This window comes from Pelophylax lessonae (assembly GCF_965119305.1).
Source record: "Pelophylax lessonae genome assembly, chromosome: 8".
Lineage (NCBI taxonomy): Eukaryota > Metazoa > Chordata > Amphibia > Anura > Ranidae > Pelophylax > Pelophylax lessonae.
The window spans coordinates 139,604,435-139,626,050 of NC_138775.1; the positions used below are offsets into that span (position 1 = coordinate 139,604,435).

The 21,616-nt window shown below is 46.5% G+C and overlaps 1 protein-coding gene across 1 annotated transcript in view; it reads left to right on the plus strand.

Moving 5' to 3' along the window:
* ST13 (ST13 Hsp70 interacting protein) overlaps positions 1–21,616 on the plus strand; it is a 214,501-nt gene that overhangs the window by 39,126 nt on the left and 153,759 nt on the right. Inside the window, exons 3-5 of the mRNA XM_082264769.1 lie at positions 1,679–1,748; positions 1,831–1,901; positions 14,675–14,741. Of these exons, the coding sequence (XP_082120895.1) occupies positions 1,679–1,748; positions 1,831–1,901; positions 14,675–14,741 (208 nt within the window). The remainder of the gene's footprint in view (positions 1–1,678; positions 1,749–1,830; positions 1,902–14,674; positions 14,742–21,616) is intronic.

Genomic DNA, 21,616 nt, shown 5'->3' on the forward strand with positions numbered 1-21,616 from the left:
TTAACATTAAACCAGGTATCGGTATATTTGGCAGTGTGGACAGGTGCCAAGTCCTGATGGAAAATGAAATCCGCATCGCTATAAAGCTAGTCAGCAGAGGGAAGCATGAAGTGCTCTAGAATTTACTGGTAGAGGGCTGCGCTGACTTTAGACTTGACAGTGGACCAACACCAGCAGATGACATGGCTCCCCAAATCAGACTGTGGAAAATTTTGCATTTCATTTGGAAATCAAGGTTTCAGAGTCTGGATAGGCACAAAATCCAAGTTGCATGAGGTCCAGTGTGAGGTTTCCACAGTCAGCGATGATTTGGGGACCACGTCGTCTGCTGGTGATGATCCACTGTGTTTTATCAAGTTCAAAGTCAGTGCAGCCCTCTACCAGGGAATTCTAGAGCACTTCATGCATCCCTCTGCTGACCAGCTTTATGGAGATGCTGATTTCATTTTTAAGCAGGACTTGGCACCTCCCCACACTGCCAAAAGTACCAATACCTGGTTTAATGATGGTTTTACTGGGGGGGGGGGGGGACAGGAAGAATCGGCGCAGGGCGATCAGGAGCGTGCAGTGCAGGGGGGTACAATGTGATGAGAGCCTACCTTACTGTGACTGATAAGTAGACCTTGCCATTTATCCATGGATCAATTAGTAAGAGGGGGCTGTTAATCGCTCCATTTTCTCTCTGCACTTATTTTTACCTCACCCATCTGCAACTTTGCAGGAACTTAGTTAACGGGGCAGAGATCCAAGAGCCGAACTTCACATAGAGTAGGAGTTCAGGCGTGTTCGGACAAGAGCCCGAACCCACCTGAGTTATTCTGGAGGCAGTGCCTGTCCCTTTGCATACGTGTGGCTGCAGGGCGGGGGCAGCCCCTGTAGCCTAGGATTAGCTGATCATACGTCTGTGCCACTCGGCACCTTTGCGGGGAAGCCATTTTGTCGGCGGGGCAGGAATCTATTCCCGATCTACTGGTCACCTGCCAGTGATCGATGGGTTGCCGACCCCCGGCTATTGAGGGATATGCTTTGTTTATACTTCATGTCAGAGGTTTACCAACACTTTACCTTAGGAATCATGAGTACTAGCACCTTTCCATTATTTTCTGTCCTTTTAGGGCCCATTCACATTTATTTTGTTTTGCAGGAAAATGTATGCATTTTGCTGTAAAAAAATGCATTTCAGGTAGAATCCTATTCTTTCCTGTGTGTTTTTGCTCACATCTGATTAGTGTGAAAAAGAAACTAAATGGGCCTTCTCACACCTATGCATGTGAATTGCCACACACACTGCATACACACGTATATATGTTCTGTTTAGCAAGCTTGTACACTATGGGATTGATCAAGCAATAGCCAAACTACTGATTTAAAAAAAAAAAATTGCTTTTTAAGAAGCACAACATATGCTTGAGAAATGTGCAAAGCGCTACACTGGTTTTGGGACCCCAAGCAGACAGAACTCTATTAAAAAAATGAATGTGTGAATGAATATCAAAAACTGGAAAACTGACAATACATACTGGCAGATGGGGGTACTGTAAAGCTGCAATTCTGCTCATTCTAAATCACATGATCGGCTTGTTGTGCTCACCTATGTACAATATCTTTGTTTTTATTGATTAATCTGTTTTCAACATTATCTGTATTTTTATTTATTTTTTTATTTATTTTTTTATAGACCGATGAGATAAAAGAAGAAAGGGTTCCATCTCCAACTCCTCAACCAGCGAGTGAAGAAAGTGACTTGGGTAAGCTAAATGACAAACAGTTATGCGATTCCATAATTTAGTCCATTATGTGTTTTTCTAATCTATTTTGTTTTTGAACCAGATATTGATAATGAAGGTGTTATTGCACCAGATGATGAGCCCCCACAGGAGATGGGAAATGATGATATAGAGGTAATGTTGCTGTGTTTACTTGGCATTACTTTTGCGTCAGACGCTGAGAGTTACAATTGTATTTACTTCATTTGGAGAAGTTGTACTTAATATATATCAAAGGCAAGTCTGCTCTAGTGCCCATGATTATTCATCTGACACCTGGCATTACCCTGTTTCCCTGAAAATAAGCCCTACCCAGAAAATAAGACCTAGCGTGATTTTTGAGGATAGCTGCAATATAAGCCCTACCCCAAAAATAAGCCCTAGTTAAAATCCCTGTAAAAACATGTAATCCATTTTGTAAAACGATTATATAATGTGCAGTGTGTCTGTTTGTAACTTTTTATTGGGAAAAATACCTTAATTACACAATAAAGTTATAAATGGAGACTCGCTGAACATTATATCATCTTTTTACAAAACAGATTGCATAATTTAATGATTTTAACCAAGGTTTATTTTTGAGGTTACAGAATGTTATAATGCTGACTCCTGAGCTGACAGGGGAAGAGGAGAAAAGAAGACAGGGGACACAAACTTTTTTTAAAATATTTTGTTTTCTTCCAGGTTTTTTTTTTAAAACCTAGAGAGGGGTAAATGACACAGCACAAGGACTGTACTGTCTATCATGCTAGGATCAGGATATATATATATATTTCTCTATCGCTCATTGACAGACGTAGTCCTCGGTGATTCAACACCCTCGGGTTATGCTGCCCTCCACAGGAGTAGGACTAGACAGGAAAGAAAATGCTCTGGCCACACCCTAGGGGCAGTCCCCGAGGGTATATCCTCTCTCTCTCTCTGCTACAGCAAATCAGTTTTTTCTGTCTAGTCAGGAGTAAGGACCTAGATACCTTGCTGGGATCTTCGGTCCTGGCAGGATTTTTTTTTTAAAAAAGATTTTTAGACAGCTTTTTTTCTCCAGTGTTCCTGTGAGATCTTCAAGCAAGAAAGCTGAACTGGGCGACGGGCGGGATGTTGAGATCCAGTGGTCACCCCAGTTCAGCCTACGAGCGCGTGCAGGCCATAGCTCCGCGCTGGGTCGGCCGCGACATAGTCCCACTGGACGGGGACTGACCCTGCGAGTTAAACGTCTCGCTGAAACGCCAAAGACCATGAGTCACGGCGCCCGTATTGGTCGACAGCCCTCCAACTTCGGTGGAGAGGGGTACTGTCAGGAGTTGGCGCCCGCCTGGTTCCGGTACGGTGAGTAGTATGTTCCCCCATTTCCCCTGACGGGTCCTGTGGTGAACGCGGGCCCCTCTCTGTATGGTAAGGATGGGTTCCCCTCTATCCTATAACATGGCACAGATCCCCCTATTTTGAGTGTGATTTTTGTGTACAAAAAGCCAGGAGGCTTGGTTTGGGAGCTGACAATCTAATTGCAAGTATGTTTAAATGATTGTAATCAGTGGCAGTACTGGAATCTTACTGTGATAAGAGAAAGTATCCTACCTGTCAGAAGCCACAGGACATGTATGCGGCTTTCCAGGTCATTCCTCCAGCTAAGGCATGCCTCCCGACGGCCACGCGGTCCGCCAGGGTCCGGTACCGCCGGCCAAGTTGATCTCCATGAAGAGAAAGGTTTGTGATGCCGAGATACTCTGCAGTCACGCTGCTATTCTGTAACAGACCGCCGTAGATCGCACGAGGCCGCCATTTTGGCGTAGCCTCGTGTCTTCAGCATGGGGGCGGCCATGTTTGAGGTGACCCAAACACCTCGTGGAGCTAGGGGAGGCGCCGGAAGGCGTACAGAGGGGCGGAGCCGCCTCCTTTCTTCCCGGGCAGCCAGCCAAGAGACTTCCTGTCTGTTCGAGACAGTGCTGAGACTAGTTGCAGTGAACTCTGAGCATCAAGTGGTGAGCCTGGGGGTCTATCTCTCTCTCACTCGATAGGGATCCCTAGCAGGTAACACTGAGGGGCTTTGTGGCGCTGGGGGTCTGAAAAAAAAAAAAAAAAAAAGTTTTATTTTGAATTGAATTTTCCGGGTAGTAACTGGAATTATCATGGACCCTGCCACACAAGTACCCCCACCTGTTTCCCTCAAGGGGGCCACGGGACCCGCCGGTGCACACAGTATGGATGCATTTACAGCAGTTTTGGAGTCTATGGTGGCTCGGGTGGAGGCGGCCTGTCAGGAACGGGGGTCAAGAAAGAGACCTCCGCCTACCCCTATATCATCTGACACTTCAGACTCAGAGTCTGAGATGGTCATTGCAGCTGCAGGTCCCTCTGCAAGGGCTGTTGTCTCAGGTAAAGTTCCTTCAGACAGTGAGGAGGACGTTCATACTTCCGCCATAATTCGGGAAGAAGCATTGGTGGACGCACTAGTTGTGGCGGTTCGGGAAACCTTAAGACTTGAGGTTTCACCGGCAGAGGCAACTGAAACAGAGATTCCCTTTGGTACTAACAAACCCACCAAAACGCTGAAGGTTTTTCCTGTACCCAAGTGTTTTGGTAATAAAATTAAAGAAGAATGGGAGCATTCTAAGCGTACCTTTACTATTTCCAAACGTATTGCTAGACGCTATCCGTTTGAGGAATCCCTCATTAAGAAATGGACGGTACCACCAGTGGTAGACCCACCTATTTCCAGACTGAATAAAGCCACGGTTATTCCAGCAGAGGACACTTCGTCCTTTAAGAATCCGGTGGATCGGAAGGTGGAAGCGGAGTCCCGCACTATCTTTTCCCTGATAGGGTCAGCATTTAGACCAGTAATTGTCATTGGTCTGGTTTCCCAGACACTTACGGAATGGGCTAGATTGGTACGCCAGGACCTGAAGGGGGAAGGATATCCCCCAGGGAACATCTGAATTGATGGTACAGATTATACAAGGGCTACAGTTTGTCTGTGACGCAGCCTTGGATGCTACCCCCCTATTAGGGCATGCATCTATGTCAGCGGTTATCCTCAGACGTGTGCTGTGGTTAAAATGCTGGTCAGCGGACCTAGGTTCCAAAAAGACCTTGACGAAACTCCCCTTTCAGGGGAATCGCCTATTTGGGGCCACCCTAGATGAGATCATTAAGGATGCCACTGGGGGCAAGAGCACCTTCTTGCCACAGGCTGCTAAAGCTAAGGGACCTCATAACAAGCGAGGACCTTTCTTTACCGCCCATAAAGGGTTCGTACGCCCGGCTGGAACAAGCGGGAAAGGCAAGGCTCCTCCAGGAAGGGTTCTAGAAGGGCTGGTCGGACAAACAAAAGACCGACTCAGCCAAACCTGAAGCAAAGGATTACACAGCCTGAAGGTGCGCCTCCACCCGGTTTGAGGGTGGGGGGGACGTCTTCACCGGTATTCAGGGCATTAGATCGAGCATCGATCACTGCTACCGGTACGATTCTTCCCTTCCAACATTTAAGTACTACAGGGAGCGGCAGTTACCGTTCCCTGAACAGATCTTTTTCTTTACCTTTTCCAAAGATTAGTCTCAGTTCCCCACAAGAATCGGATCCGGTTGAACAGACAGACCAAGAAGCCTTTAGCCAGGTGACTTCGGTCCCTGAGGTTCAACCAGGAGAGGTCACCGTTCCTGACAGGAATCAGGTGTCTGATAAATGTGTGGGAACAGAGAACGAGCAGACTTTGTCGGATGGTCAGGGCCAGATAGCTCTAGGGCCGCCTGGTTCAGATCCAGTCAGCGCCAGTGGTCCAAGAAATTCTAGGCTGGCCTCGTCTAGCCGGTCTGGCCGATTTAGACATGCTAGTCGCGGACGTTCCTTGGGAACTTCGTCTCAGGGAGTGTCTGCGGTCTCAAGGACCAATCTTCCATCGTGCTTTACAGTCGAGTCGCTGGTTTTAATGGCCTGGCCATTGAGACCCAGGTACTGAAGGATAGAGGGTTGTCAGCTTCAGTTATTCCTACCCTTATTAAAGCAAGGAAAGCGACTTCCAGCAAGGTCTATTATCGCACATGGAAGACTTATATCGCGTGGTGCGAATCTTTAGGGATTCCTCCACGTACCTATTCGGTGACTCGAATATTGGCCTTTCTGCAAAAAGGAGTTGAGCAGAAACTAGCCTTGAGCACCATCAAAGGTCAAGTTTCAGCATTAGCTATCTTCTTTCAGAAACCTTTAGCTACCAAGTCCTTGGTGCGGAATTTCATCCAGGGGGTGCGGCACCTGGCTCCACCAGTCCGCGCGCCCTTACCGCCCTGGGATCCTAATTTGGTTTTGTCGGTTCTACAGAAACCTCCCTTTGAAAACATCAGGGAGATTCCCTTGCTTACTTTATCCCAGAAGGTAGCCTTCTTGGTGGCTATCACTTCTGCACGCAGGGTGTCAGACCTGGCTGCATTATCATGCCAGTCCCCATACTTAGTGATTCATAGGGATAAGGTAGTGCTTCATCCTAAGCCATCCTTTCTTCCAAAGGTGGTTTCAGATTTTCATCTGAATGAAGATATTGTACTACCTTCCTTGTGTCCTCAGCCCAATCATCATCGGGAACATGCGTTGCATTCCTTGGATGTGGTTCGGGCAATCAGGGTATACCTGAAGGCGACGGAATCGTTCCGTAAGACGGATTCACTTTTTGTGATCCCGGATGGCCCCAGAAAGGGGTTGCCTGCATCTGCCGCGACTATCTCCAAATGGATCAGACAGACGGTGGTACAGGCTTATTCTATTAAGGGTCGGAATCCTCCGTTCCCTGTTAGGGCGCACTCCACTCGAGCGCTCAGTACTTCCTGGGCCTTCCGCCATCAGGCGTCGGTGGTCCAGGTATGTAAGGCGGCCACCTGGTCGTCGGTACATACCTTTACAAAATTTTATAAGATTGATGTGATGGCATCGGCGGATGCCTCATTTGGCCGCAAGGTTTTGCAGGCCGCAATTTGAGGAGACCGGTGGTCTACCTCGAGGGTTTTTTTCTGTTGAAAAATTTCTGTTGTCTCATCACTGAGGATGAGCATTGTAAACTTCTAGTTGGCACTGGTTGGGCCTTCTAGATTGGATTTGATTTCCATTTTCCCACCCCTCATTTGTGGTACTGCTTTGGGACGTCCCGAGGGTGTTGAATCACCGAGGACTACGTCTGTCAATGAGCGATTAGAGAAAAATGGATTTTTGTAAAATCTTACCGTAAAATCCTTTTCTCTTAGCTCATTGACAGACGTAGTACCCGCCCCTCTGTTTTGGAGTTGGGTTAAATTCTCTAGACACTGCTTTGTGACATAACTGATTTGCTGTAGCAGAGAGAGAGAGGATATACCCTCGGGGACTGCCCCTAAGGTGTGGCCAGAGCATTTTCTTTCCTGTCTAGTCCTACTCCTGTGGAGGGCAGCATAACCCGAGGGTGTTGAATCACCGAGGACTACGTCTGTCAATGAGCTAAGAGAAAAGGATTTTAGGGTAAGATTTTACAAAAATCCATTTAGAATATATATATATATATATATATATAATATATATTTTTTTTTTTTTTTTTTAGGGTTACAACCACTTTAAGATTGTCCTTATATGCATACCGTAAATAAATAAGACATCCCCTGAAAATAAGCCCTAGTGTGCTTTTTGTAGCCAAAATTAATATAAGACCCGGTCTTATTTACAGCTGATAGCTTTAGCAAACAGATCCCAAACACTACGTAATATGTCTGCTGTGTGTTTTTGAAGAGTATCCTAATGTGTACTGTACAGTTAAGCTCTGGGTATTAAAGGCAAAGTTCACCTTTTCAGGCAGAATTTCACTTTTCATGATAAATAGAAGTGTTTTGTAATGTAAATTCTGCCCCAGCCATTGCAATGTGATTTTTCTCTCACTTACCTCATCTATGGTGGCTTTTAAATTTGAATTTGCTTGTTTGCATGTTTTGAAAAATGTTTTTTGCTTCCATCACTTCCTGTAGATCATGTGACATCCAGGAAACTTTAAATCCCAGCATGCACTGCCTTGCTGCATCACAGAAAAGGGTGTGATGGGGCGTGTTTACCACTCTGGACCACACCTTTCTTATTACTTTACCAACTTACACCCTCTTTTTGTACAATCTCCTTTAAATCTACCATCAGCTATGTAGTGCAAGGGCCTACCAGGTTTGATACAAATTGAATGGATTGTTCAGGTTGGTCTTTCTATTCCATAGTTCTGTTAAATCTAAAATAAATTGTACAGAGATTGTACAATCAGGTTGCATAGTGTGGGGCCAGCTTTACACAAGTACATAGGAGGGGGGGGGGGGTGGATTACATCTCTGTGTAGGGTGAACTCCTAACGATACATGCAGGTTTTTTTTTTTTTTGGGGGGGGGGGGGGGGGCAGCATTTTGGCATGTTGCGCGTAGGGCAGCCTATTCACTAATAGGCTGTCCTACGCCGAACAGTCAGCCCAAAGAAGCTTCAGAAATTTTCTGGGAGTAGATTGTGGTGCATTTGTTTCACGGCAAATGCAGGCCTGCTATACCCGCTCTTGGGGTGCCTTTAACATGTAATGACGACGCAAGCATGATATGCATTTCTGAAACCCATGGCACCTAGCTTAGTGGTAGCATGCGTTTTTTGGCTCATTTTGCTGACCCACTTGGAGCAGCTCTTTGGTTTTTAATGGGCTGCCTTGCACGTGGCAAAATAGCTCATGAGACATTTTGGCGCGCTGCGGTTTGCAGGTTGTGTGTTTTTTTTGTTTGTTTTTTTTGTGTGTTTGTCACTTGTTTTTTTACGTGGCAAAATGTTTGTTTCTGGTGCTTTTAACAAATAATGACACAAACTACAACTAGTTTAACTTTTTTGATGTAAAGGTGACCATACGCTACACAAGCTGATTGTACAATCTCCTTTTAGATTTACCAAAACTAGTATATACGTAATAGGACACACCATCTATACAATCACTCTGTAACCAATCAAGCAGACCCTTGCACTACATAGTTGATGGTAAATCTAATGGGCCATACACACTATAAAATTTTCTTTAGATTTTTTTCCTTCAGACTTACCAAAATCATATAATATGAGGTCAAACCTAAACACTTTTAATTTGTATGCAATCCAGCAGGCCCTTGCACTACATAGAAAAGGTAAATCTAAAGGAAATCTGACAACAAAAGTTGTATAGTGTGTATCCAGCTTAAGGCTGTGTTTTCAGGGAGAATGTTGTTCCTTGACATTGATTGTATGTGTGCACAGAGGTAGGAGGGAGTCAGCTCCTGGAGCAGGGAGGGCAGATGCAGTGTGTGTCTTAATGACGTCAGCTGGTGAACTCCTTCCTGTGTCTTACTGGTTTTCTCAACCTAAGGGCCTTCCAGGAAGTAAAGGAGAAATTTCTCTTTCGTTCATTGACAGATACAGCTCTTGATATTCATAACCGTTGAGTAACACTGTCCCCTACAGGAGTAGGACACTAGGCAGAAAATAATCCTGGCTACACCCATGGGTAGTCCCAGCGGGTATACTCACTCTCTCTGCTATAGCCACTCAGTTTTTTTTCTGCCAAGTCAGGATTTTTTCCTGTGAGATCTACAATCAACTGCCGGACTGGGCGATTGGCTTGATAATCCAGATCCAGTGGTCACCCCAGTCTGGCCAGCGAGCGCACGCAGACCTCAGCTCTACATGCTAGGTCGGCCGCTGGCCTGCGAGTTAAAGGTCTGGCGAGGTTGCATGCAACCGGGTCTCGGCCCAAGTCGCAGTGTTCCTCCTGGCTAACAGCCCTCCCATTTCGATGGAGAGGGGTTTTGTCTGGAGCAGTGCCTTCCTGGTCCCTGGTATGGTGAGTAGCTGTCCCTCCTCTCCCCCTGGAGGATTTTGGGTGGACGTGGACCCCTTCTTCCCGCAGGCACCTCTGCCCTTGCCAAGTCCCTCATCCTGCCCCCCTCCACGCTGGGGCTATTTGCGTGGTCTGACTACTTTCCTCGGATGTGGGGGGGGGGCTTTTACCTTGCGCGGGCTCCTGCCAGGGTCCCCCATCCTACCTGGATCTGTCCTTGAGGCCTGGTCTCCCTCCTGGGTCCCTGTAAGCCTCCTGGTGCTGCGCGGGGCTGACATTTTGTTGTAGCCTGTGTGTTTCTATACACGGCTGCCATATTTGTGTAGTCTGGCCAGCATTTTCTTGTGATTTGCCATTGGAAATAGCAGCGGCCATGACAGTGGAGCCCTGTGGGCGGTGACTTCGGCGGTGGAGCCCCTCCTCATCCCCTGGTGCTGACTCCTGGATGAATTTACTTCCTGATCGCTGCATGTGTAGTGCATTATCCTGGTGGCTGCAGGTGCTTGTTTCTGCGGGTGGGGAGTCTGGTGGGGTCCTCTCCCTCTCTACTGAGGATTGTTTGGTGCCTGGCGACCAGGCGGTGCTGCCAGTGTGGTGTGGGTGGTCCTTTAGCAGTGTTTTTACACTTTTTATGAGGTCCCCCCAGGTGACTCATGGAGTCTTTGGAGCACATTTCCCCACCTGATCCCCTCTCTGAGGCTGCGGGGCCCTCTGGGTCCCAACCATCCATTGATGCACTGATGGTGGTCCTGGAGTCCTTTGTGTCCCGGGTGGAGGTGGCTTGCAGGCGACGGGCTAACAAAAAGTGCTCCACGCCTTCCCCTGCCTCCTTGGTCTTCTCAGATCCTGAATCTGATTCGGCGGACGTGGGTCATCCTACTGGGTTTGCAACCACGCCCCTGGAATCCTCTGGTAGTGAGGATGAGCCCTCCACGTCTGCGACCGCGCACGAAAAGTTGCTGGTGGATGCACTAATTGTATCTGTGCGTGAGGCTCTGAAGATGGAGGCCGCAGTCGCAGGTGCCCTTTGGCACTCACAAGCCATCCAAAGCAAAGTGGGCTAAGCTGCTACACTGTGACCTGGAGGGAGAACAGCTCCCCCCTGTCTTTGCAGAGCTGGCGGACCAGCTGATCCAGGGGCTGCAGTTTATCTGTGATGCCTCTTCGGATGCGGCTCACCTTGGCAGTGGTCCTTTGGCTTGTTTTTTTTGGCTGAAGTGCTGGTCTGCGGATCAGACTTTAAAAAAGGCCTAGGCTAATCTTTTTCAAGGAGAAAGCTTGTTTGGAGCTACCCTGGATGACCTCATTAAAGGTCTCACGGGGGGGAGTGTACTTTTCTTCTGCAGGCTACTAAGGGCAGGGAATCTCGTCATAGACATGGGCCTTCCTTCTTACTTACCTCCCATAAGAAGTTTTTTTTGCCCCTCAGGGTCAACTGACAAGGGCTTGGAGCCTTTCAGGGACTCTTCTGGAGGATCCTAATCAACCTGGTCTGGCAAGCCAAGATCGGGTTTCTCCAGACCCGGGGACAAGGCTCCTTCTGCATGAAGGTGCGCCCTCATCTGTATCGGGGATGGGGGGATATCTTCACTGGTTTCTGGACCCGTGGACTTCCCGGGTGCAAGACAAGTGGGTCTAAGAAGTAATTCGGTCCAGCTACAAGATCGAGTTTAGCTCTTGTCTCCCGGCAAGGTTTTTTCCTTCCAACTTGTGCCTTTCCCCAGACTGCTTACAGGGCCTGTTTGGGGCAGTACAAGACTTGTTCCTTCAAGGGGTGATTGTCCCGGTTTTGACCTCAGGAAGTTTCAGGGTTTTTACTCAAACCTGTTCACAGTTCCCAAGAAGGAAGGCAAAGTGCGTCCAATCCTGGATCTCAAGAAGCTAAACTGCTTTATGCGGGTACAGAAGTTCAGAATGGAGTCCATTCGAACGGTGGTGGCATCCCTGCATCGGGGATTTCCTCGCCTCTATCGATATCAAGGATGCCCTGGTGCTAGTTTTGCTATGCCAATGTTGGATCTGGGCTACTTGGATGATCTCCTTCTGCGAGCGGAGTCTCTCTCTCTCTCTCTCTCACTCACTCACTCACACACACACACACACACACACACACACACACTGGAGATCACAATACGAACTCTGTGTGTTCGGCTGGATTCTGAGTTTTCAGAAGTCTGCTTTTGGTTCCATCCACAAAACTGGCTAAGGCCGAGTCCAGAGTCAGGCCCAGATAGTCCAGAGTGCCCCTTTTCTCTGGACAAACTCCAGAAAATGCAGGCTGCAATTCGCCTCCTGCTGTCCAACAAATGGTCATCCCTCGGGACTTGCATGCGGGTGCTGGGCCTGACGGTGTCTTCCTTCGAGGTGGTTCCACACTTGTACAGTTCCGTAAGAGGTCCCTGCAAAGGGAAATTCTGACCAAATGGGACAAGACTCCGCAGTCTCTGAACAATCAGATCTGGCTGAGTCTGGGCACGAAGGAGTCCCTGATATGGTGGCTTCTTTCTCCGGCGCTTCGCCTGGGAAATTCCTACCTTCTCTTGTATTGGACAGTGGTCACCACGGATGCCAGCCAGCCTGGCTGGGAAGGCATCCAAAGCAAGCATTCTGGACACTGGAAGAGTCCACACTCCCAATCAATATCTTAGAACTCCATCAGCCATCAGACTGTCTGGATCATTGGACGGATCCTCTTCAGGGTTGTCCAGTATGCATTAAATCAAACAATGCCGTGGCTTATGTCATACACCAAGGGGGGGCACAAGAAGTGTCCTGGTGGCTCTGCAGGTATCCGTCATTCTAAGGTGGGCAGAACAGTTCTTTCTAGCCCTCTCTGCCATACACACTCCCGGGGTGGAAAATTGGCAGACGGATTACCTCAGTCGGCATGCGTTTTGACCATGGGGAGTGGTTCCTTCATCCAAAGGTTTCATCAGCTGTGTCTTCGGTGGGGCACCCCCACGGTGGATCTGTTGGCATCTCGGCTCTACCGAAAGGTGCAGAGGTTTGTGGCTCGGTCAAGGGATCCTCTGGCGGACGCCACAGACTGCGGGGTCAGCATTGTCTGATGTATGCCTTCCCCTCTCTCAAGCTTCTTCCAAGACTTCTACGCAGGATTGAGGCAGAAGGGATTTAGGTAATCTTAGTGGCTCCGGACTGGGCTTGTCAGGCTTAGTACGCAGATCTGGTGCGACTGGTTGCCGACGTTCCTTGTCAGCTTCCTCTCGGGAGGATCTGCTGTCCCAAGGACCGATCTTCCATCTTGCTTTACAGTCGCTGGCTTTGACGGCTTGGCTGTTGAGCGCCAGGTGCTGAAGGATAGGGGTTAATCTGAGTCGGTGATTCCTACACTGTTGAAAGCTAGGAAATCTACCTCTAGGAAGATCTACCATCGTACGTGGCAGACGTATGTTGCGTGGTGTGAGTCTCTTGGGGGTTCTCCCTTGCTCCTTCTCGGTGGCTCGGATCTTGACCTTCCTTCAACGGGGGGGCTGAAAAGAAATTGGCCTTGAGTACCATCAAGGGCCAGGTGTCTGCTTTGGCAGCCTTCTTCCAGCAACCTTTGGCCCGCACACTCCCTGGTGCGTACCCTTCTTCAGGGTGTCCAACATTTGGTTTCTCCCAGGGCGGGCTTCGTTGCCACCTTTAAGATCTCAATTTGGTGCTTTCAGCTCTATAGAAGCCTCCCTTTGAAAATATTCAGGAGATTCCCCTGCTTACGCTGATTCCCCTGCTTACGCTGTCCCAGAAGTTGGCATTTTTGGTGGCTATCACTGCCGTGCGCAGGGTGTCCAAACGGGTGGTGTTATCCTGTCGTTCACCTTACCTGGTGATAAGGTGGTTCTTTGCCCCTGTCCATTGTTCCTTCCAAAGGTTGCCTTCCCTGTGTCCCAGGCCTAAACATCCAAAAGAAATTGCCTTGCATGTCCTGGATGTGGTCTGAGCAGTTACGGTTTACCTGGCCGCTACGGAGTCTTTCAGGAAGTCAGACTTTGTGGTCACTGATGGACAAGGGTTGTCTGCTTCCTCTGCAATCATTTCCAGATGGATCAGACAGACGGTGGTTCAGGCCTTTTCCATCAAGGGTCAGGTTCCTCCTTTCCCTCTCAATGTGCACTCTACTAGGGCCCTTAGTGCCTCCTGGGCTTTCCGTCATCAGGCGTCAGTGACGCAGGTTTGCAAGGCGGCCATCTGGTCGTCCGTGCACACTTTTTTTTTTGCAAAGTTTTAAAGTGGATGTGTTGGCATCTGCGGATGCTCCTTTTGGCCACAAGGTTTTGCAGGCTGCTGTTTGAGGACCTGATCCTTTTTGTTTGTTTTTTTCAGGTGGGCTCCAGTTGTTTGGTTGAGCTCCTGTTGCCTGGTTGGGTAATGTTTAGCCTTGGGAATTTTTGTTGTTCCCACCCCTCATGTTAAACACTGCTTTGGGACGTCCCAATGGTTATGAATATCAGGAGCTGTGTCCGTCAATGAACGAAAGCGAAAATTAGATTTTTTACTTAACGTAAAATATGATTCTCTGATGTCGATTGACAAAGCACCTACCCCTCTGTGAAATTATTATAATTCTTCTAACACTGCTTGTAACAAAACTGAGTGGCTTTAGCAGAGAGGAGTATACCCCCTGGGACTACTCATCGGTGTTGCCAGAATTATTTTCTGCCTAGTGTCCTACTCTTGTAGGGGGCAGTATAACCAATGATTATGAATATCAGGAGCTGTCTGTCAATGAGCATCAGAGAAATGAATTTTATAGCAAGTCAAAAATCCCATTTTTTTTTTCATACAACAAACTGGATGCTGACTGGATGCTGAGGTCAAGGGCTGGTTTAAGATATTATAGAGAGCTTTTTCTTTTCTGCAAAAGAGTTACATGAATGGAATACATTGGTACAAAGGGGAGCTGGAATTTGGGAAAAAAGTGAACTTCGCCTTTATGTAAATTTGATAATGTAGCAAATGTGCCCATTTCTGACACAGGTGAGAAAACCTGCTATAGTAAGTAAATGTATGGGACTTTTTTGTGCTCTGTGTAAAAGTTGGATATTTTTGTTTTTTGATTATCTTCTAATTCAGGTCACAGAGGAAATGATGGATAAGGCAAATGAAAAAAAAATAGAGGCTATTGATGCTCTGGGAGATGGTAAGAGTGTTTGCAATTAGTTTGGTGTTGCTCTGCTTATAAACTTTAACCAGTAGTGTATGTTTTTTTTTTTTTTTTTTTTTTTTTTTTTTTTTACTTTATTTTTTTTTCCTACTTTTAAATTTGTAAACCTATAGTCCTGTGTCACACCACCATCACAATTTGATGGTGGCGTGTGACAGTGACACTGGACTACCTGTTTACATTACAAATGCTATTTCTTTGTGTGATCAAGTTGATTCATACATGACCAGTGAATGGTCTCAGCAATGGCAAATTCTTTCTCATGAAGACAAGCATTTCTGCAAAGTCTAGAAGTCTAGTCTATTTCTCTTCTCATCCACAATTTTAGAAACTGTGCTGAATGCTCTCTCACTTTCTACAGTAGTGCAGGGGGCAATACAACATAGCAGCAACAACATAGCAGCCTGAACCTGACTAAAAAGTTGGTTGAACAACAACTTGATCACACATACAAATAGCAAATTGTAAACATGTAGTCCAGTGTCACACTCACCACTATCACAATTTGATGGTGGCGTGTGACAGTGACACTAAACTACCTGTTTACATTACAAATGCCAAGACTTTGTGTGATCAAGTTGATTCAAAGTCACATGACACAAACATGACCTGAATGGTCGCTTAAGTCTCCATTCACTCTAGTCCGACTTGTCAGGCGACTTGGTCAGCCTGACAAGTCACGCACCGTCGCGTCCCATAGTGTAGAACAGGAACGGTTCTAATAGGAGCAACACAAGTCGCTCCGACTTAGAAAAAGGGTCCTGTACTACTTCGGGGCTACCTGGAGCGACTTGCATAGACATTTATTTTATGAAGTCCGTGCAAGTCGTGCCGAAGTCGCGGTGCACGCGACTTCACAGGTCGCCCCCTAAGTCGGATCGCCGCACTGTGAACCGAGACTAATCGGCAATGGCAAATGATCTCTCAAGAAGATTGAAGACAAGCATTTCTTCTCTCTTCTGTAAGTCTTTCTCTTCTCATCCACAAACTGTGCTGAACACTCTCTCACTTTCTGCATTACTAGTGCAGGGGGCAATACAACATAGCAGCCTGAACCTGATTAAAAAGTTGGCCGAACAACAACTTGATCACACATACAAATAGCATATTGTAAACGTGTAGTCCAGTGTCACACTCACCACCATCACAATTTGATGGTGGCGTGTGACAGTGACACTGGACTACCTGTTTACATTACAAATGCCATTTCTTTGTGTCATCAAGGTTATTCACACATGACCAGTGAATGGTCACTTAATCAGCAATGGCAAATTCTTTCTCATGAAGACAAGCATTTCTGCTCTCTGCTGTAAGTCTATTTCTCTTCTCATCCACAATGCTGGAAACTGTGCTGAACACTCTCTCACTTTCTACACTAGTGCAGGGGGCACAGAGGTATTTTGTGGCAGCAAGACGAGGTAATTTGTTGACTCCCCAGAACTGGTATGGGTTGTCTGAGGTAGCGAGGGTTTTCTCTGCAAAATATCCATGCAGTTGGACTGCAGGGCTCGAGCTGCTTGCTGCACTGGGATCTAGTTCAAACTCCTCCACAATGTGGTCAAACTCTTGCATAAAGCTGCTCGGTCCTGCTGCTGCTTCCACCCGAGGGACCTTGTCTTGTGGTTCCCGAGGCCTGTGATGCTCCAGCTGTGCTGCTCGCCAAGTCTTCCTCTAGTTCCCCTGTCAGTGCATCTTTTGCACGCTTTGCAGATTGTGCACCTGTAAAGTATCTGAAACAGAAATAAAACATAGGTTAGGCTAAATCTGAGACGCTTGATGACCCTAAAAAACCTGAGGCTGATTAAAGTAAAAATTATATATATTCATAGGCTTACATTCTTTATATCATTTATTATACAAATTATATGTGTGTATATGTGTGTGTGTATGTATGTGTATATATAATATATATATAATCAGCCTCAGGTTTTTTAGTGTCATCAAGTGTTAGAATTTCAAAATCTTTAAATTTACAGCATGGCATCTCATAAAATACAGCAGAAGTGTTTATTGTGGAAAGTAAAAAATCTATAATATAGAATAATGAATGACAATGACATTAATTCATTTATTATTATTAGGTCTATATATGATAGATATTTTATTCTCCTCTTCACAATAACACTGTCTTCTACTGTATTTGAGATGCCATGCTGTAAATTTAAACATTTTTAGAAATAATTCTAACACTTGATGGGCTAATTTAATAATTAGGTTACACAATCTTCACTTACCTGTCTTTATATCTCGGGTCCAGCAGGGTGGCAAGTGAATATAGAGGGGTTCATCTTCCACAGTGTCGAAGCATTTGTTGACAGCTTGAAGCAGCGTTGTTTTCATTGTTTTGATACCAGTATCCGCATTGCCTTTTTTTAGCAAGGATGCGTGAGGATGGGGACAGCTGGAATGACGTCAGCGGTGGAGGTAGTCGATGAGCTTAATTTCCTTGATAGCTCTTCAAATGGTGCTAAAACAATGCTTGTTTTTTCTAGCAAAGCCCACTGGTTAGTGGTCAGTGTACTGAGCAGGTCATCATGGTAGCAATGTAAGCACAGAGGACTCGCTTCTGTTCCAGAAGACTCTGTATCATCAAGTATGTAGAATTCCACCTTGTTTTGACGTCTTATTGCAGGCGTTTAGGTTGCATTTGCATCTGGAGCTGGATATCTTGCAGCCTTGAATACGCAAGTTGAGAATGTTTAAAATGCCCCACAATTTGTCTACCGATTGCAATGGCATCGCTCACACTCCGTTGTGACAGTAGTCCCTCATTGACTACAAGCTGTGAGCAAAGCAGCCTAAGCTCTGTTCTCCCATTTTGTCTATGGCGTTTTTAATGTTGCTTGCATTGTCCCAGAGTATGACATGCACTTTATTCAAAGGAATGTGCCACTGGTCAAGTATAGCCTTAATTGCAGCTGAAATGGTATCGCTGGTGTGTGAACCATGAAAGTTTTTAGCTTGAAGCATTGCACCATGCGGTATACAGCTCGTGTCCAACCAGTAGACTGTTAAACTTAAAAGCGACATTGGACACACATCGGAGCTCCATATATCTGCAGTAAAGCTCATAGCCTTTATATCTTTAATCTCTTTTGAGACGTGTTCGCAAACTTTTTTGTACAGTTTTGGCACGGCGGTCTCAGAAAAATACTTTCGTGATGGAAGAGAGTACCTCGGCTCAAAGTGTTCCAGTAGGCGACGGAAGCCCTCATCTTTAACAACTGACATTGGTTGAGCATCTAAAACAATGAATTCCAAAACTTTCTGTGTTTATTGCTGATGCTTTCATACTTTCCATTGGAAACTTTTTGCGTTGTTAAAATGCATCCTGCAAAGTTTGTTGCTGCTGGGCTGTATTGTCTGCTCCTTTTTGTTTTGTTGAGCTGCAGGAATTCAGCGTGCTCGTTAGCGTGGTGTTTCTGGATGTGCTTGATTAACTTGGTAGTATTGAACTTTGCAGTTATACCACCTCCCCTCGAAACATTTACTTTGCAAACAGCTGTGGAACTAGTTGTCGTGGCAAGCGCGTAATATGTCCACACAGCTGACTCTTTGGCGCGCTCCATACCCGACACACACGTGAGGCTGATTAATGACGTAGGTTCTGCTGCGACGAAACCCCGGATCGGCCTGTGGATCTGTTAATTTTACCAATCTAGATACAGCTATTTGTATCGTGGCCGATATCCGATTATCGGATCGGTGCATCCCTACTTGGATTTTGCAAAAACGTTTCACTCCGTTCCCCACACATGGCTAATGTGTAAGGTAAAGTCTACAGCCTTGGACAAATCAGTTTGTAAATAGTTTGAAAAGAGCATATTCAGAGAGTAGTGGTTAATGATTCTTACTCTGAATGGTCTAAGGTTGTTTACCTCAGTGTTGGGACCCTTACTTTTGAGATAGATAGATAGATAGATAGATAGATAGATAGATAGATAGATAGATAGATAGATAGATAGATAGATAGATAGATAGATAGATAGATAGATAGATAGAATCTGGGATTAGACTTACCATTTCAGTAATTTCAGGCACCATTAGACTTACCATTTCAGTAATTTCAGGCACCAAGCAATGAAGTGGAGTAGCATCCTTTACAGAATGTTTCCAACTTACAATCTGACCTCAGTGCACTATTTAATTGGGCAATTGTGTGGTAAATGAGGTTTAATGTTGATAAATGTAAAGTTTTATGCACTTGGGGCTAAGAATGTGAATGCACCATACATACTAGGGGGTGTACAACAGGGTGAATCAATGGTGGAGAAGGATCCTGGTGTTCTTGTAGATCATAAACCTAATAGTAGCATGCAATGCCAAGCATTGAATTCCAAAGCGAGCACAATCCTTCCTATTAAGAGGATAGGGACCACAGAGTGAGAGAGATCATTTTTGTCCCTGTACAAATCATTAGTAAGACCTGAATGGTCACTTAATCAGCAATGGCAAATTCCCTCTCAAGAAGATTGAAGACAAGCATTTCTTCTCTCTGCTGTAAGTCTATTTCTCTTCTCATCCACAAACTGCTGTACACCCTCTCACTTTCTGCATTACTAGTGCAGGGGGAAATACAACATAGCAGCAACAACATAGCAGCCTGAACCTGACTAAAAAGTTGGTTAAATGCTCTGGGTCTGGGGGGGGGGGGGGGGGGGGGCGTGACCCACTCCCGCTTTGATTGGACCTAGTGGGACTGTTCAGAGGAGAGGTAGAATGGTGGTCTGCCTATGTAAACAAGGCACACTGCCATTCTGTCACAGAGGAAGATGGAGATTTTGTGTTTCTGCTAAACACGGGGCTCTTGTCTTTCTCCATTTAGGCGCCACACACACACAGTAATCACTCCCTAGGAGCATACATAACCCTTTCATCGACCCTGATGTTAACTCCTTCCCTGCCAGTGTCATTAATAGTGTATTTTTCTTTAAGCACTGATCACTATTGGTGTCACTTAGCTTTAGATTTGTCCGCCGCAATGTCGAAGTCCTGTTAAAAATTGCTGATCGCTGCCATTACTAGCATAAATAAAAATTCCATAAATCTATCCCATCGTTTGTAGATGCTATAACTTTTGCTCAAACCAATCAATATACACTATTTGGTTTTTTCTTCCAGGGCAGCATCTGAGAGCTAGGCTCCTCCCATCTGAAATGGGAAACACAATAGTCCACCATTATAAAAACTTCAGTCATATCTTCTGCCTCAGTTGTTTTGTGTTTCCTTCGGATCCTCTAGGAGCTACACCTGTTTATTATTTTTACAGTCTCCTTGCTATGTGGCAGGAGGTTCCCTGACCAGCCTCCCTCTCAGCTCACGGAGCCTCGGAAAGGAAGGTCAGGGTTAGCATAATGGGGCAATGCTAGCCCTCGCCTGAAGTTTCACTCCTACTGAGGGGAATGCAACCATGAACCCAGCTGTAAGGTACCCAAGTGGTATCCCCCCCCCATCAACATACCTGGCGGAGGTCAGCCTGGGCAAAATACTCCAGAGAGGTCCCTCAAGCCGGAAAATCTTGGACCGGGCCTTGCTTTGCGGGACTCTCTGGTCTTCTCCCTCTCCGTTTTTCCGTTGCAGGGGCCTCGAGCCAGCCGCAGGTAATCTGCTTGCTCTTGAAGGAGCAAGATGGAGGTGGAACTTTGCGTCGCTTCCAGCCATGGCCATCTTGGGAAGGGCAGAAGTCGGCATAGAGGTCTCCAGGGCCGGACTTCCGCCCAAAGTTCAAGGGTTGCACTTCCGCTGACGTCATTGCCAGGCGACATCGCGAATAGGGCAAAAAGACAAAACGATTCATCGTCTCAAAAAAATGACCAACAAAGGGACAAAGCCTTAACAGAAGGAAGAGCACAAAGTACCAGCGGAAGGATGTGCAGGTATGTCCACCAACCTGCACGGGGGCAGCTGGGGGCGGGGCAGGAGCTAGGGCAGGAAGCAGTATGAAGGTCCATTTGCTGGGGTCTTTTTCCTGGGACTATGTCAAATGCCTCACCACCCTGCCCTGCAGATCCTGCTAGTCAGGAAAGCTGCAAGGTAAGCCAGAGTACTCTGGAGTTCCCTCAGTCTTTACCCCACTACATACGTCTCTGGCGGTGGTATATGGCAACTGCCTACCTCATAGGGCCTTGTCGTTCTGTTTCATTGCAGGCTAAGGCCCCAGAAAAGAAAAAGGCAAAGAGTAGCAGCAAAGCATGCACCTCTTGCGGTCACAGGTTTCCTCCTAAATGGATACGACCAGTATGCCAAAAATGCATCAACAAAATGGTGGCCAAGGAATCTCTGGGTTTCCTTAAAGACCTGCTTGACTCCTTTTAAGAAAGATCGAGATCAAAAGCACTATCTGTTCCCTCTGTACGGCTAAAGGGAAGCTGGAGGCCCCAGCAAGTTCCAACCGAGGCAGCAGCCCATCTACCAGTAAAGCACCCATTCCTCCTATCGGTGGAAAGGAGGGGGACCAGGGGGAGGAGGTTTCAGATTCAGGTGCCCCAGATTCAGGATCCGCAAACAACCTAAATTCGGACTCTGATGATGAGGATCCAGAGGACGAGTATACACTTTTTCCCTCAGAGGACACAGATAATTTGGTAAGAGCCATAGCAGACACTCTGGGCATCAAGCAGCAGAAAGGAGCACCCTGCAGGACAAAATGTATAAAGGCTTACAGCCGAAAAAACCCAGGACTTTTCCAGTACACAATGCTCTGAAAAAAACCTATGTATGGGGAAAAATCAAAAAAGCAGCCTAAAAACATCAAATGAGGATATATGTAACCGGTCGAAATTAAGAGGTTTGTATACCAATGCCAGAAGCCTGGCCAACAAGATGGGAGAGCTGGAGCTACTGATGTTTGA